At 40.9% G+C, this 16089-nt stretch overlaps 1 protein-coding gene across 1 annotated transcript; it reads left to right on the top strand.

Annotated features, from left to right (window-relative positions):
• Positions 1–1874: 1874 nt before the first annotated feature.
• Positions 1875–14382, top strand: ube2g1a (ubiquitin-conjugating enzyme E2G 1a (UBC7 homolog, yeast)). The gene is made up of 6 exons (XM_088906983.1): positions 1875–2090; positions 9953–10055; positions 10643–10740; positions 11071–11249; positions 12107–12232; positions 12941–14382. Exons 1-5 carry the CDS (start codon positions 2045–2047, stop codon positions 12191–12193), a joined length of 513 nt encoding a protein of 170 aa, XP_088763109.1. The 5' UTR covers positions 1875–2044; the 3' UTR covers positions 12194–12232; positions 12941–14382.
• Positions 14383–16089: the final 1707 nt, after the last annotated feature.

Here is a 16089-nt window from a genome sequence, read left to right on the forward strand (position 1 = left end):
GGTATATAATGCGTCGGGTATATGAACAAATTCTTGAGAAACTGATGCGTTTATGAACAGTTGAAAAGAGACTAGTTTGGGCAGTTTTATGATGCGAAGGCAATTATGTATTCTAGAAAACACATGAGTGGTTTTTTTAAAACGAAAAACGGATCTTGAAAGCGCGCAGGATCTCAAATTGAAAATTCAGGAACCCCCCAAATAGTAATCTAGTAGTTTGTAGTGTAAAACGGGAGTAGAATTTCAATTAAAATACTTAAATAGGTTTTGAGGGCTCCAAATACTGGCAAGAGCACTTTAAATGCTGCTCCGTATTAGCCATCTATCACCATCTAGTGAAGTAAGTGTTACTCGCGGAGTCGCACCATCGTGTTGAGACGCAGGTGGTGTTAGATATTGACGGTGGCAGGCTGGTTAGCTCTGTCGTGGGTCCTCACAGGGTCCTGCAAACGTCTTGGGTTGTGTGCATTTTGCGAGTTCTTCAGTGTTTGCCCGGGTTTTCGCCGGGCACTCCGGTATCCTCATACGCCTCGCGTGCATGCGAGGTTTGATCGACTCCTCCATCTTTCAGGGGTCCTGGATTGTTCCCGGTACGAACAAATACGACTACACACTTGAGACATTTGAGGTTCTAACTGTGATTGTCCAATTTCCATGCTGTAGAACCAAATAAACGTAATTCCTTTTATTGTCCCGGAGGTGAAATTTGCATTACAGGCACGTAAAAGACACATCACAATACACAACACATTTAACACAAGATGAAACCATTATCAGATGAGAGATCAGAGAAATGTGTGATCAGAAAGAAAAAAAAAATAAAATGACAAATAAAATGCACAGTCACTTGTCGAAATTAAGATGGTTAATAGCTGTGGGAATAAAAGATATCTTAGTTCTAGAACATTTGAATCCGGGTAGTCTAACACTAATTCTCAATCGATGCTGAGATGGAAGGAGGCCAGATTCACTGTGCAAGGGGTGGCGATGGCAGTCAGTGAGTATATTGGCCTTCCGCACAGCTGTAGCTGTTGTGCACCAATAATTTTGCTGGCTACCGTCACAATCGTGCTCAGTCCGTTTTTATTGCGTGTATTAAGGTTACGTAGCGCAATGAAAGTTAGGACAAATTCAGTAAAAATTCTCTAGAATAAAGTCATTGTTGTAGTACGAACATTAACAGAGTGGGGTTTTCTCAGAAAGAACAATCGCTGTTCTAACATATGGCATCTATCACCATCTAGTGGAGTAAGTGTAACTCGCAGAGTAAAACCAAAAGTCATTGTTGTGGTACACACAACGTTTTCCTCAAAGACTAGCTTGTAATCAACAATAGTGTCAAGATACCTGTAACTGCTGACAATGCATTATTAATAAAAGGTATTAGTATTAAAATAATTTAAACTGGTTTGGCGTTCAATTTAATAAAATAACGCTGCTACTGCAGTTGCTATTATTAAGATACTATTATTGCTGTGGCTGCTGTTACTTGATAGAGGTTACTTAGTTGTCAATTTACAGTTCGCATTTCTAGATTCCAGTATAAATGAGAAAATGCATTTTAATTGTGTTAAAGGGTGCACCTTATTTCATAAATCTCTGCTAAGCCACAGTTTGTGTGTTCTCGGAAGAGATTCCAGAAGGATTCAGAAAACCTTCCTCAATTTCAAAAACACTGTTCTAGTTTGCAGAATGTTTTGTTACGGTTGTGAATCACATAGTAGCCTGGTCTCTAGTCCTGACTACATTTCCCAGTGTCACTTGTCTCTGCCTGCACAAGGTGCTCAGACCTTCTCAAGATGGCGACCTGGGACAGCCTCTACGTTCGGACAGGCGCGCGTCACAGTCAAGCTTTTTTTTTTAACAGTGGCTCTTGGGTATTTCTGCGCATGCGTGGATCGGGCCGGAGTGCAGAGCGAAACTCCAAAGATAGGGAGAGACTCTGCGTCTCGTTATTTATTTAACACGTCTCTTTCAATTGATACGCAATACTTATCAGTTTAAACTGCAGGTTTATTGTTCTAAGACCTTAACGTACGCAACCATGACGGAGCTGCAGTCTGCGCTGTTACTGAGGAGACAGCTGGCAGGTAAATTCAAAGGGACGGAGGAGCGGCAGAGGGAAAAAAGGCATTTATAGCTAGCTGTGTTTTGTTAGCAATTGTTTTCAATTTGTCCCACTTTCGGCACGCATCTGTCCTTAACGCTTGCCGTGCTCGCAGCAGTCTTTAACCAAAGCCCACCAGCAAAATGAAAGTGGTGTCGGACTGTTCCGTTAACTTCAAGTTGTGCAGGGTCTGGGGAGGAGGGGGGGGGGGGTATTATTTGACATGTATCCGGGGCCTATTCCGTGTCGGGTTTTGTTCAGGAGTTTGAGCGTCTTTTTTCTTGAGACACGGTGCAAGGCCAAAATTTCCACCTTCCTTTTTGTTGACGCTGGGCTTCCCCGCGTCTGCCGCGGTCTCTTTGCGGACCTACACCCCCGCCCTCCCCTCCGCCATCCCCCGGCTCTGAAGGAACAAGCAGCCGCTGTCGCTGGAGCAGCTCGCTCGCTCGCCTTTGTTTTTAGTGTCACTTTAAATCATGCCGGATGGAAGCGTTGCGTTTTTGTCGGGTGGCAGGAGAGGAGGGGGGCCCCTCTTGGGGTCGGACGAGCCCCCCGATTCAAGTGCGGACGTGGCCCGGGGGGCGGCGCGGGCGTTTGCCCGGTTGAGTCTTTCGTGCGGGGAGCCCCGAGTCGCGCCGGCCCTCGCCTCTTTGTCCCCCTTCTCCGTGCCGGAGCTGAGTGACAGGCAGCCCCGCTCCGAGCGGCTCAGCGCGGCCCGGCGCCAGGGCGCATGCGCACGGCCGCAGCGGCGCACCATGTGCTGCAGCCGGACGGGTTCACGGCGTGAGCGACTTGGGCTTCGCTCGGGAGGCAGTGACAACAACTTTAGGGTAACGTTACACCCTTTGCCAGACACCCCACCCCGTCGGGCCTCTTTCGCGTGTACTGCGAATTTCTCCAGCCGCGTTTCATGTTAATTTGCGGTCTTTGCAGTCAGGACGGGCATGCTTTTAGAGACGTGGTAAAATAATCCTGGTGGTGGTTCCCCAGGTTGGGCCCTTGAAAGTAGTGAAAGGAATACACGAAAAGGATTTTCCAAACATAGTTTCTCATTGGTCGTTCATGAAGTGTTCCAAGATACGCACTGCTGAGTTGAGAGTTCTAGAAATTACCAGTCCGTACCGTGTCTTCCGTGGCACGGAAACAGCTTTGCAGCTTTGCCAATAGCTGCAGTTAATATTCTATCCACCCTACCGTTAAGAAGACTTTTACACTGCCTGGTTACATCGGCTGCTTTTTTGGTCCAGATCGATTTTTACTGTGGAGTCGATTTCTAATTGTGATTCCACACCAGTCAGGTGTGTGTAAAACAAAAAAAGTGATTGCAAATCAGAACCATTCTGTTTTGGTTGCAGGGACCTGTCAAAATGTAGACTGTGCCTTCAGCCCTAGTGTTTGCAAAGCTCTTCATGATTGTGCGCTGACCTTTTATAATAGTTCAGGTGGGTAGCTGGGTTAGCATGTGTAGGCTGCAAAGGAACAAGCAATAGGTTTATTCCATTCTGAAAAGAGAAGACCGAAACACAACGTTGTTTTCTTTCTTCTCTTTTCAGAATGGAATAAACCTATTGCTTGTTCCTTTGTGACCTTTTATAGCTCCAGGAAAAATATTCCTCCCAGTGTACCTCTGGGAACTGAACTGAAGTGGGGTGGGGGGGGGGTCTGTGGAGCTGTAGATCAGATCAAAGGCAGACTTTTTTGGAAAGGTAAAGCCTTTGCAATAAGCCTCTTTTCTGCTGTTCTATATGAAGTGGCCTACTTGTGTCAGGAGCTCATCTCTTTTGCTGTTATTGATTTTCAGCGTTTTCAAGTCCATACAGTAATGGGTGGGGGAGAGAGGATTTTTTTCACCTTTCATTAAAGCAAACTGCACTATACAGAATATATCCCATATTAGGAAATACCTTTGTCAGTAAGTTTAAAATTGTTATGGCAGTGTAATGAGAGAGGACATCATTGTTACCTGGCTTGAATTGGACTGCAGGATACATTTGCATGCTTCGTGTGTGTGTTGCACGAGCAGTGTGAAGGTTAAGTTTGGCGTTTCTTCCACATTTTCAATCGGAAGGTTTGGACATTTTCATCATTGCTCGATAAGATCAGAAATTTATATTTTGTTATGATTTAAAGTCGACAATAGAAACTGCACTGCATTCCTACAGTCTATACAGGAAGGAACATTTAAACCTTCAAAATGGAAATGTTAAAGCCCATCTAAATGCATAGTGTAATTATAGTAGGCCTCTATAGTCAAAGTAATTAGAGTAATACTTAAATGTGGTTTGAGGAAAAAAAATCAATAAAAGTTACTTTTGTCTACATTTAAGCAGGTTAAAGCTATGGGTTTTGGTTGCATGGGCTATTGAACAAGAAAGCTGAGCTATTAATGTGCTCTGCCTATGAGCTATCATTGTAATCGGTCTTTGATGCCCGACTTGTGGCTTAATTTTTCTGAAAGGGATAGCTGCATGGTGGTGCTGTGCTGTTTTGTTGTCAGCTCAAGGATTTTCATGTCACTCGGTCAATAAAGGCCTTTGGCAGTAACCTTCCTCCGGGCTTCTGTAATGCTGCGTGTCCCTGTTCTTCATCTCCAGGGTCGGAGCTTGAGCTGATTGCGGGGGAATAAGTGGGACCCAGTGCATCCAGGTATTTCATACCTGGGGTGTGGGAAGTCCTCCTCCTCTCATATCCAGTCTCAAGAGCTATGGGATCTAGGGGGCAGTTTAAAAAACAGCTCTGCTAGTATGGTCATCTCCCTCTCTTTGGGCTTCCCCTAGCCTGCCTCAGGCACAGTAAAAGAGGGTGGCAGAACTCTGCCGTCTTCTGCAGTTTCCAACAGACCTCGGTGAATGTGACATGTATGATCTTGGACACTGTATCTGTACTTAAATGTCTTTTGTTCAGGTATAGTGCTTGTCCTGATGGCTTGGTTGTCTCGGTCCTGTTTAGATTACTTTATATTTCCTTTAAATAACCTGTGCTTTTACCATAGCCCATATTGCCTTGGACATGGTAGCATTGTGCCACTGTCACAAACAAAAAAAAAAAAGTAAATTTTGCCTGACTCCGTTTCATTGTTTCCTAATTTTCCAATGTTTTCAGATCTTTTTGCATCAACACTGGTGAACTGTTGCAATTAATGTTATAACTTTATTAACTTTTAATAGGAACTTTCACCCCAAAGCCAACATCATGCCTGTGCTTCCTGAAATCCATAGTGCCAAGCTTAGTTTGAACTTAGTGTGGAGATGGTACTGCGTCTAAGGTAGATTACGTCTAAAACCTTGTTTTAGACATCATGAATGAAGTTGTGCTGTGTGGCCTTAGGAGTGAGTAAATGAGTGCTTTTATAGCTAGATGTCTTGGTCAATGCTTGCATTACACATGGAAATGGAGCCAGGAAAGGACACTTCTGGCCAGATGTAGTATGATATGAATTCCTTTTCACTATTTCAATTCATATTTATTTCACCTAGGAGTCTGTAATTCAAGTTTTCAGTGTTGGAACCTGTGGGTGTTGGGTATAGGATTGTGTATGCTTTTTTTGCATGGCAACATCATTGTAGCACGTAGAAATCGGGGACATGTTTCAAGCTCGGATTGTTTAGGGGATTTAATGCTACTGTTCAGCCTGGCAGGTGCCCTGTGGGAAACCACGTCGAAATGTCATTCGCTCTGCTGGCCTGGACGTCTTGTATATCTGAGAGACAGGACTGTAAATCTATGAAGGAGCAAGGTCGAGCTATCGCATCGAAACAGAGGTGGCTTCATAAATACAAGCATTTTAGAAGTTAGATGCACACATATTGGCCTTGTTGTGATTGTGGTTGTAAGTTATCTTCTGTGATTAAGATTGATATGCCTTTAAATATAAATTTACTTGAACTGCTATAGGGGTAAGGCACTAAGTTATTTCATATAAGATCTCAAGCAGAAAGTGGCAAGTCTTTGCACAAACCTAGGAGATGTTTTTTTTTTACGTGCTTCACTGAGTATGTGTAAAATGTATTTTGATGCATTTCATATATGGCACTTGTCAACCTGGATATCACAATACAAGGAAACAACACTTGTTGAAGACTTGTAAGGGCAGATTTTATGTTTTGTTTTTAAGTCATTGAAGTTCTTTTGTGTTTGAGAGAGAGCCACAGGACTAGGATGCTTTACCTTAACACTTGAAAGAAATGTTGCTTTGAGTAGCCTGTATTATTCTACAGCCCTGTCTATAGTGAGGTAAAAGGTAAAAACAAATCCTGAAATGTTCCCCGCTGCTATATCTCTCTCAAACAATGTAAAGTAACTCTTATCTCCTGTAACACTATTGTACCATCTTCTCTGTTGGTAATGTGTGTCTTCCTTGTTGTAATGTACTGGGAAAAACATAAAATAAAGAGGATAATAAAGCTTGAATTGAATTTGTTTAGCTCATGGTAAGCATGTGCAGTGTATCTAGGTACATTGCAAAGCTCAGCCCAACAAAATGAGAAACAAAAATGGTGGAGGGGACATGTGCCTGATTTTTTTTTACATTCCTCTGATGCGCAATTGTTTTTTATGTTTATGAACAATTCCATTCGCACTTGCTAATTTCAGGTAGCCACTGGTGTTTTAGCTTGGTGAAAAAACAGTGTAGTACAGGAAAGTGTAACCTGGCAACAGGTGCTGTTTTAAATACAACAGACCTGATCTTAGTTCATGCTACATGTGTCCCTCTCTGTTTTTGAATACTAAAAAAGATGCCATTGGCTAGCAAACAGTATATGGAATTTAGCATGTGGTTTGTACGCCTTGTGGAGGTTGGACAGGTCCTGATGACGAGTCTGACTTGGGTCCTTTCCACTTAATTCACTGGTCAGCCTGCTAATGAGGTAAGCCTTTTAATAATCTGTGACGGCTGGGTGAGGAGAGCGATCATGCTGCAGGTTTTAGTTTGCAGCTGTCCCTTTGGCTGGGGCGGTGATGCAGTGTTTGGGAGCTGAGCCCTTAGCCGGCCCTAAAACATGCTCCGGTCCAAGGCTGGATGGCTCCAATTGTAACTAATGCAAGGCACCTGCTCTCTGTAACTCACTATGCAGCCTTTGTTCGTTTTAACCTAATGAACCCTGCTGTAGTGTGATAAATGACCGTCAGGTTTGTGAAGTGGGACGCAGGCTTATGGTGCTGTAATCCTGTATCTGAAAGTCAGATGGCTTGGTTCTCTAGTGACGTGTTGTCCTATGGGGTTTCACAACTCCCCTCCCCCTCTCTCCTCCAGCAAGCATCTCTCTGAGGCGTCATCACGGTAGAATCTGAGGACTGAAGCTCATTTGGCATGTTTTATTGAATGCAGGGCCCAGTTGCATAAAGACATGTTAAGCGGAAGAGATCTGTCTGCTCGAAAATGTTGCATTGTGGTGCATTAAAATGATGCAAAGAGATGCATACAAAAGCTGGAAATATGTGAGTCAAGGTGAATTGAAATAAAATGATGTACAGTGAAAAAAATTCAGTTTGGGGTGGAAGCATCTCCACCCTGAAGGAGGGCTGAAATTGTTCAAAGTTATGAGTGCAGGACAGCATACACAACCTATTAGATGACACAATGTTCAAAATACTTCTTTTAAATGCTAAGGTACGTGTAGAGCATGCCGGACTGATAGGACATAACAGTAATTATTGTTGCCACTAGATAGCAGTATATACTGTTTGCATTATCCTAAAAGATGTATGCAGCTGTAGGCTGAACTTACTGTAGGCTGGGGAAGAGAAGGGGGGATTGAGTGACGTTTTAATAACACTTCAGTTATAAGGGTTGTCCCACTTTATGTTACTGAGGTATATTGTACCTGCTTTTATTCAAAAAGCTGTTTCCAGTGTTTCACTGTATTGTCTGCCCTATTGAGAATACCTCATGTCTGCTTGATACCTGAGGCTATGAGACATTTAGACCAAAGAAATCCTCTGTTTGATCAGATGGCCTACATGTGTGCAGCTCTAATGGGACAGTTTTATTTCTGAAAGTATTTCTGAGATTTGTATTTCTCATATTTTACTTTCTTTGGAGTTCTCTTTGCAAATTTAGATGAGAGGTGACTCTCTTAGATAAGTAGAGAACTGGAATAATGTTCAGCTGTACAAAAAATGGCTTGTTTGGTATTCTGGATTAGAGAAAGTGCTAAATTTCTTTGAATCCCATGGGGTGGGAAAGTTGATTCCTGATTTTCAGTTCGTGACTTGGGCTAGCCAAGTTTTCACAGCTGAAGATGAGCACTTCACTTTCTGAGTGTTTCCGAAACCTGGCTGCCTGTGCTCCAGGCTGTTCCCTGACTCATGTTTTCTGAGAAGCTCAAATTCCTGGCATGTGCATTTGAACTGTGGCTGTGACTTTAGACAAAGATCTGGTGAGTAATTAAAACGTTTTAGATTCAAATTATACAATTTCTTCCTTTTTGCTAGTTACTCCCCTAGAATACCAATATTTCGAGTCCCTACCCCCCCAAAAAAAAACCCATCATGGCTTCACAGGTTACTTAATTCTCTTAACCTTTGAACTTAGTATCAAGCAATACTACTCTCAGGCTTCCCTCTTCATGTTACATTTTGTTTGTGTCAGTGTGCTATGAATAACTTGTTGCCCCTAGTATATTACTTTTGGGAGTGGTGCTGGTGAAGTCATACCCTATGAGCAAATTTGACATATACGAGATCACGCTGTTGATAACCAAGCAATTTCAGATCCCTTTTATCTTTCTTTGAGAACTTATGTCTTCATATTCCTTTGACGTTTTGGTTGTCATTGTGTAGCTCTTAATTCTTACCAAGCAGCATAAAGTAATGAAAATCAGCTTTGCTTTTAGTGCACATCTCAAGCCATAGGGCATATACAGGAATTAAGCACTTGAGTCCAAAGGGAGTATGAAAACTCTCTTCAGCAAAAGCTAACTTGAGGGTACACAGGTAATCTTACCAGAGCCGATACAGGGAAGTCATTCATGCAATGATAAAATGAATTGTTGAATGTCGAATGTGTTCACCAGCAGGACAAGATTTCTTTGGAAGTTTGCTGAAATTGACGACTGAACTGCAGCAGCACAAATTTTGTCGTTTTAGCATTGAGATATGGGTCATTAATCAGCTTGTCAGTAAAGCTTTAATGACTGGTGTGTGACAGAAGAGAGGTGCACTACAGTCATTGAGCGCTAGACAGATGCTGAAATTCTCATGGTATTGAAAGTGTGCTGGGGTGAACAGTTTTGAATAACTGTTAATAATGGCTGCAGTTTACAATGCTCCATATTGTAAAGCCACCTCCCCCGCTTCAGGGTCACAGGGGGCAGGAGCCTGTCCCTGCAAACAACCTGTGCAAGGTGGGGTACACTCTGGATGGTACGTTAGCCCAGGCCGGACATGCACAGAAATAATCTCGCAAACAGGGACCAGGGCCAGTGTTCCAAGAAGCCAATGAACCTACCAGTCTTTGGACTGTGGAAGGAAACTGGAGCAGCCAGTGGAAACCCATGTGAAACAGGGGAGAACATAAGAACTCCACACAGACGGCACCCCAGGGCCCCAGCAATGCTAACCACTTGCACCCTCTTGCTGTCCCATATTAAACATAGATCATCTAATTGCTGGAAACCTTAAATGAGTAGCACCCCTCTTAGGGACAGCCAGGCAATGCATGTTAACTTTGTGCATATTAAAGCATTTTTGTGTCATTTTTTTACACCATGATTATTAAATATGTGGGTTTTATTTCAGCACTTTGGAGTTTTCCCATGTGTCTACAGTTAATATTTCTTTACTCCACTGGTAATGATTTAATGACTCCACTCTGCTTTAAAGCATGGATCCTTTTCGTTCCAGAACTGAATAAAAATCCAGTGGAAGGATTCTCAGCAGGTTTAATAGATGACAATGATCTGTACCGATGGGAGGTTCTAATAATTGGCCCACCCGATACCCTATAGTAAGTATAGCTTTTAGTTTTTGTTTTGTCAAAAAGATAAAAATGGGTGTTGTTGTCTCAAATCTTTTTTTTCTGTTGCACCTTTTGCATTCATATCGGGTACTTTTTGCTTTTTAAAGACTAGATTTAGTTTACATTAAAATTTTCAAGATCGCACAGTGAGATTCGTTAGTATTGTTTAATGCATGTTGCAATGGAAAGGTCGATTTGATTAAATTAATTTTAGTTTTTTTTTTACTAGAAGATATATTTGTATGTGGAATATTATGAATATTTGACCACGAAGTTTCAGCTCTAACTTGCGAAAATTAGAAATCTTTTTGCCAGTAGTTTAATTAGCACAATTTCAAATTAAAACCAATGACGTTTCAGTTAAGGGAAGTACTGTCTGGTATACTACTGTAAGCTTTATATGCACTGAAGAAAGGACTACACATTTAAGAGTGGTGAGATGTGATGTTTTGTTCTTGTTAGTGCCTGTAACATGCAAATGAGCGTTTACCTAAAACGTGCCTGAGCATATTTGAAGATGTAAAACCCTGCTCTTGAAGGAACAGTGCAGCATTAATTTCAATTTCTGTTCACAGTGAAGGCGGTGTGTTCAAGGCCCATCTAACATTCCCCAAAGATTATCCACTTAGGCCTCCAAAAATGAAATTTATTACCGAAATATGGCATCCAAATGGTAAGTTTATTTTTTGGGTCTGTTTAACTGATTTCTATGTTCTCAATTTTTTCAAGACCCAAGCAAATATTTTGATGTTGAAAGCCTTGAGTGTTTAATTCTACCTCCTTGTAGATTTTTTTTTTATTTGGCCCCTTAAAAGGGATTATGCGTGTGTGTTAATTGGCAATTAGACGGATGATTTTTACTGACCTTAAGGTGTGATGAGTCTTGGTCTCTGGAGGGGGGGTGTTCCTGCAAAGTCTCATCTGCAGTCTGCACACATTCAGCCCTTACTACTTCGACATCTGCTGCTATTGGAATTTTTATGTTTTGATTTTGTTTTTGCAGTTGACAAGAATGGCGATGTATGTATTTCTATTTTGCATGAGCCTGGAGAGGATAAATATGGTTATGAAAAGCCGGAAGAACGCTGGCTTCCAATTCACACAGTGGAGACGATCATGATTAGTGTCATTTCAATGTTAGCAGATCCCAATGGAGATTCTCCTGCAAATGTGGATGCAGCGGTAAGACGGGGAAATTTCTACTTTTGGGGGGGTCAGTGCACTAGTTTCCCTTTAAAAATCTTGAGAGAGAAAAGACAGTTTAAAGACAGTTTTTAAGGGATGCTTGTGTTAACATTATCATTAGATTGTTAGAACACTTAATCACTGCAAGACAATAATAGTTCTTAGTTACACAGAAATAATTTACAAGGATGACAGATGGAAAGATACACAAAGTTATGAACCTTTAGCAGAAATGACTCATCAGAAGAATGCACCATGACTGAACTTTTATTTTGGAGACTATTTATTTACATTCACAGTGGCCACTGGTGTCAACTAATGCCTTAAAGTAAAACATTTTAAAGAATGAAAGTGCATTTTTATGGTTTTTAAGACTCTACTCAATTTCTATTCAAGTACTTTTATTGGTTTCACGGTTCTTTATATTAGTTTGCCTTACAGATTTAAAATCACTTTTTGTGATAAGTAAAAATGTTTAATATACCAATTCTGAAAGACCTTTGTACATGTACTACTCTTGGATCGGAGAGAACAGTGGCTGAGTGAGGATTCAGATCCTCTTTTTGTTTGCACCTAGCTGTATACCAATATATTGCATTCTTTGTTCTGGTGTTGCTCATCCGCTGTGCCGCACTGATTCAGCTCCTTGAAGTGAAGGGGTTGGTTCACGCTTCTGTTTAAAATACTTCGTGGTCATCATTGTCTCTGCATGGAACTGTTATGATCTCAACATTTTACGAGTAAAGCCACTCAAAACCTTAAGATTACGATTGGATGCCAGTGCTTGAATATAATGAACAGATATTTCATGTTGGTACAGTATGTTATAGTACAGAATCTTTTCTCTGTTACAGAAAGAATGGAGGGAAGACAGAAATGGAGAATTCAAAAGGAAAGTTGCCCGTTGTGTAAGAAAAAGCCAAGAAACTGCCTTTGAGTGACGTTTATCCAGCGGCTTGTAGCTTCATATTTTTTTCAGGGTGAGTGATGTGGATTTTGACACTGCTCTTTGTAATACCAGGGCAGATAAAATGAGTAATATACAGCACAATGGACCTGAATAAAGGGTCTCTCTCACTGAATGGAATTCTAAGTAGTTTTTGTCTAATTTGATTGCCTATGTATGATCTTAAGTTGTGATATTTGTAGCAAGCAGCATTTGGACTATTAAGTACAGTGACCGGTACCATCCGGCACACAGAAGACTGCTTTCATTCTCGGAGGTACTACATTTGACTTGAGAAACGCCTGCAAGTGAATTTGCTTTTGCCATGAGTTGAAACGCAGAGGTGGTTTAAAATGGAGTATGTTGGCCTGGGAATAAAGCTTGACATTTTTTTTTTTACATTTTGAGCACCTTCTCGTATCACACCTTGTGTGTAACTTGTATAAAACATTTCACTTTGCTGACCATTTCAGTTAAAAGCAAGCCCTTACAGAGTACTGCCTACATCACAGTAAAGCATTGACTCCATTTATTCACTGAGAACAAGCTTGGTTTTAACTGAATTCCTCAGTGTTATGGATTGATTTCTTAATCAAGGTATTGTTTTTTTCAAAGAACATAAGAGAATCTGTTGGGTAGGGGCAGCTGTAGAATGATTGCCCTCTGTAGAGAAGGATTATTAACTGCACTGCCTGGGGAATTGTTTCTCATACCTTGTCATATTTTTCTTTTTCCTCTGCAGGTCTCCAATTGAGAAACAACATGGCACTGTTCTCCTGCACTCTACCCACCTTTTGCCGGACTTGTCCTTACTGAGAGTTGGCAGACGCTGACTGGCAAAAGTAGGCTGCAATGCAATGCCATGCCAGTCTCCGATGCTGACAAAAGCCTAGCAAGTGCCAACCTAAAAAGATGATTTCGCAATTTTTTTGAAGTCTAATGAACTGCTTCAACCTTCAGGAAGAATTGTAAAGACCTGTACATAGCACAAACATGAACCGGATAATATATAAACTGTTCATATTCATCCAGTGACACATATAGTACCAAATAAATAGCGCTTCTGTAGTTAGAATATGAAAAATGTAAATTCTTGAAGATTTTAGTACCCCTCCCCACTTTCTCCTGCGTACATTAGTTCTGTTGCAGGTTACTATAAAAGCAAGCCTTGTAAGAGGATGGTAGAATTTCATTTTAGGAGCCTGTAATTGGAAAGACTCATGGGTTCTAAAGGAATGATGAAACTGCCTAAAGATTTTCCCTGCATTACTTTGAGCTTAAAATGGCCTTTTTTGAGGGGACAAAACAAAGCTTTAATTATGCTGATCGTCATCGATCACTTCTTGCTCCCTGTCCCTTTGGATGTCCCTTGCTACAAAAAAAGCCCAACATTTTAACTAGATTTTTTTTAATAACTCAAAATGAAGGTGCTCATGCTTAGGCAGAAGGGCGTTCCAGTCGGTTTTTCAGTCAGTTGTGTGGATTCCGCCTTGTAAGTCATCAGAAGAGCTCTGAGGTGCGTCTGTGGATCCCACTCAGAGGTGCTGCATGTGCAAGGAGAGCTTTGTTTTCCCCGTTTTGCTATTTTTGCTATTTTTTTTCAGAAGTGCCTCCTGTTGAACAGCTTGGTGATTACACTCTGCATTACACCGAATTGGAAATGCAGAAAGCCCAAGATGACATTGCTACGCACCTTTTCACATTTTTAAAAAAAAAAAACCTTTGTACCTGGACAATTAAAACTTGGTGTAGCAATATTTTCTTTTTTTTTTGCTTTTCTCTGTGGTTCACCATTTGCACTTGTTTCATTGTAAAGGTTAAGGTGAGATTAGGGGCATTATGGGCCCAGAAAACCCCATATCCTGTTAAGGAAGCAAATTATTTTTACAAGCTTGTTTTTGTCGTGTTCTAGGTAGGGTTATAAAGCATGCTTTAACTGTAGGTTTTCATGTGGGCAGTCTCTGGGTTTGGTATTCAAAATGCTGGTGTGTGTGTGAGTGTGTATGTGCGCGCACATTTACTTCCCCTTTCCCCTTTAATTTCTTTTATTTTATTCTGGCTCTGATGGACTACTGCAGTTTTCTTGCCTAATGTACAAAGACAAAATACTGATGTATATTTTTCATGTAATGGAAATTGTCACCTTCTGTAGTGTTCTTCCAAAATATAATTTTTTTCCAGTAATTGTTTTGTGTACTCTCTTGCCCTGATCATTAAAACAAATTAGCCTTAATCTTTAGGCAACTGTGACTGTAATGGTTCAACTTGCACATCTGTAATTTTATTGGGAGACAAAACAGCATTGTTGGATTTTTTTTTACCTTTTTATGGCAGCTGAAGCTAATTCTGAGCATGATAAAGCCATGGTATGTGTAGTCATTGATGCCCAGTTCTCTGACAAATACCAAGAAGGAAAAGTGTTAAAACCATCATGGAGAATTCTTAGGTAAAACTGATTTTACTCTTAAGAATCCAGTCAAGAATCGGGTTCCTGTTCTCAGTTTCCACTGTGCCATTCTACACCTGCTTTAACACCACAGTGGCATTAAGGATCCTGGCAGAGAACAGATAAGTGTTAGTATTCTCGTGCTATATGATTATGTATTCTTGTAAACTACAGTTACTGGTAATGCATTCATACCTCAAAGGATTCCTTCACCATTGTGTTTTTTTTTAAATTCAGTAGTGTGCAATATGTTCTTGAAATGCTGCACAACAGGATAGCCTGATCACTTATTTAACTTTTTGTTTCTTTAAGCTACGTTTATTTGCAATAAATTCAGTTCCTAACTTGCTGAGCTTTGAATTCACCTGTCTGAAGCCTTGTTGCTTCAATGAAGACACTTGCATGCAGATCGATTTATGAAAATAAATATTTTCAGCAGTTCTCTTGCATTTTTGCATTCTTAATACACATGGTGTAATTATATACAGTAGGTTTAAGAAAATCATCTTAATGGAATAGCAGAATATAGAAGCTGTTATTAAGGTTTAGCTTATCCTTTGAATGCTGACTTGGCCTGTATGAAGTGTATCGTGCTTGACTGTTCTGTGTGAAGATGTAATTAACAAATTGGCACCTCCGTGTTCAAAAATTGCAAGAATCGAAAAGCAGCTTCTTTTAAGAGAATTTTATGTATGCTCATGTTTTTTAAAAATATGGGTAATTTTAGATCGTGCAGGAATGTGATGCAAAGGGTAACTAATTCATAAGGAAAATAGCAATTGAAAATGGGAGGAGGCTGATTCTGTTTAACAAAGGCTGAAAGTGTTATTCAATTCAAAATATACTTTTGTTCAATGTATAAGCCAAAGATGTGTTCTTTTGACTTTTGATCAAAAGTTTGCTTTACTGAAGCACATTCTCAGCTGTGATTCATTGTCGGCCTCTTTGCTGCTGGTGTTGCTGCTAGAACTGCCTCAGCGCTGAAGAGAAGACGAAATTTCTGCCATCTGAGAAATCTATGAAAATCATCACTGAGCTCCGATACATGGATGTAAGAGATTTGAGAGGATAACGGCTAAGGGGGCTGAAAGACGACACCCTTCCTGTTCTCCAGGGTTCGGAGACCTACAAGTTTGTTCTTATAAGGATCTCCGATTCTCTTGAAATGATTTGTAAAGGGCTGTGAGATAGTAATTCAGACGCGGGGATCTAAAATAAGGGACCCGTTTGTTCAGAATGGATCTCGGGGAGAACCTGGCGGTTTTAAAGTAACAGGCTCATTTTAGAGTAGTTCGGTTTTGGAAACACTAAAGTGTATGTCCTGGTCGGCTTGAGCTGAAATTAGAAACAAGAAGGACCACAGGCAGCGGTGGTGATTCATGGTCCAATTCAAGTGGCGCTCAATTAACTGTGCATTTGAAAATTAACGTAGATGTGCGTGCAAT

Source organism: Atractosteus spatula, chromosome 27 (assembly GCF_055471065.1).
Source record: "Atractosteus spatula isolate fAtrSpa1 chromosome 27, fAtrSpa1.hap1, whole genome shotgun sequence".
NCBI lineage: Eukaryota > Metazoa > Chordata > Actinopteri > Semionotiformes > Lepisosteidae > Atractosteus > Atractosteus spatula.

Excerpts from the sequence above, each read along its gene's own strand:
- ube2g1a (XM_088906983.1), top strand. The coding sequence starts at position 2,045 with ATGACGGAGCTGCAGTCTGCGCTGTTACTGAGGAGACAGCTGGCAG. Across the intron at positions 2,091-9,952 it reads ACTGAGGAGACAGCTGGCAG|AACTGAATAAAAATCCAGTG; the intron begins GTAAATTCAAAG and ends TTTTCGTTCCAG. Across the intron at positions 10,741-11,070 it reads CGAAATATGGCATCCAAATG|TTGACAAGAATGGCGATGTA; the intron begins GTAAGTTTATTT and ends TTGTTTTTGCAG.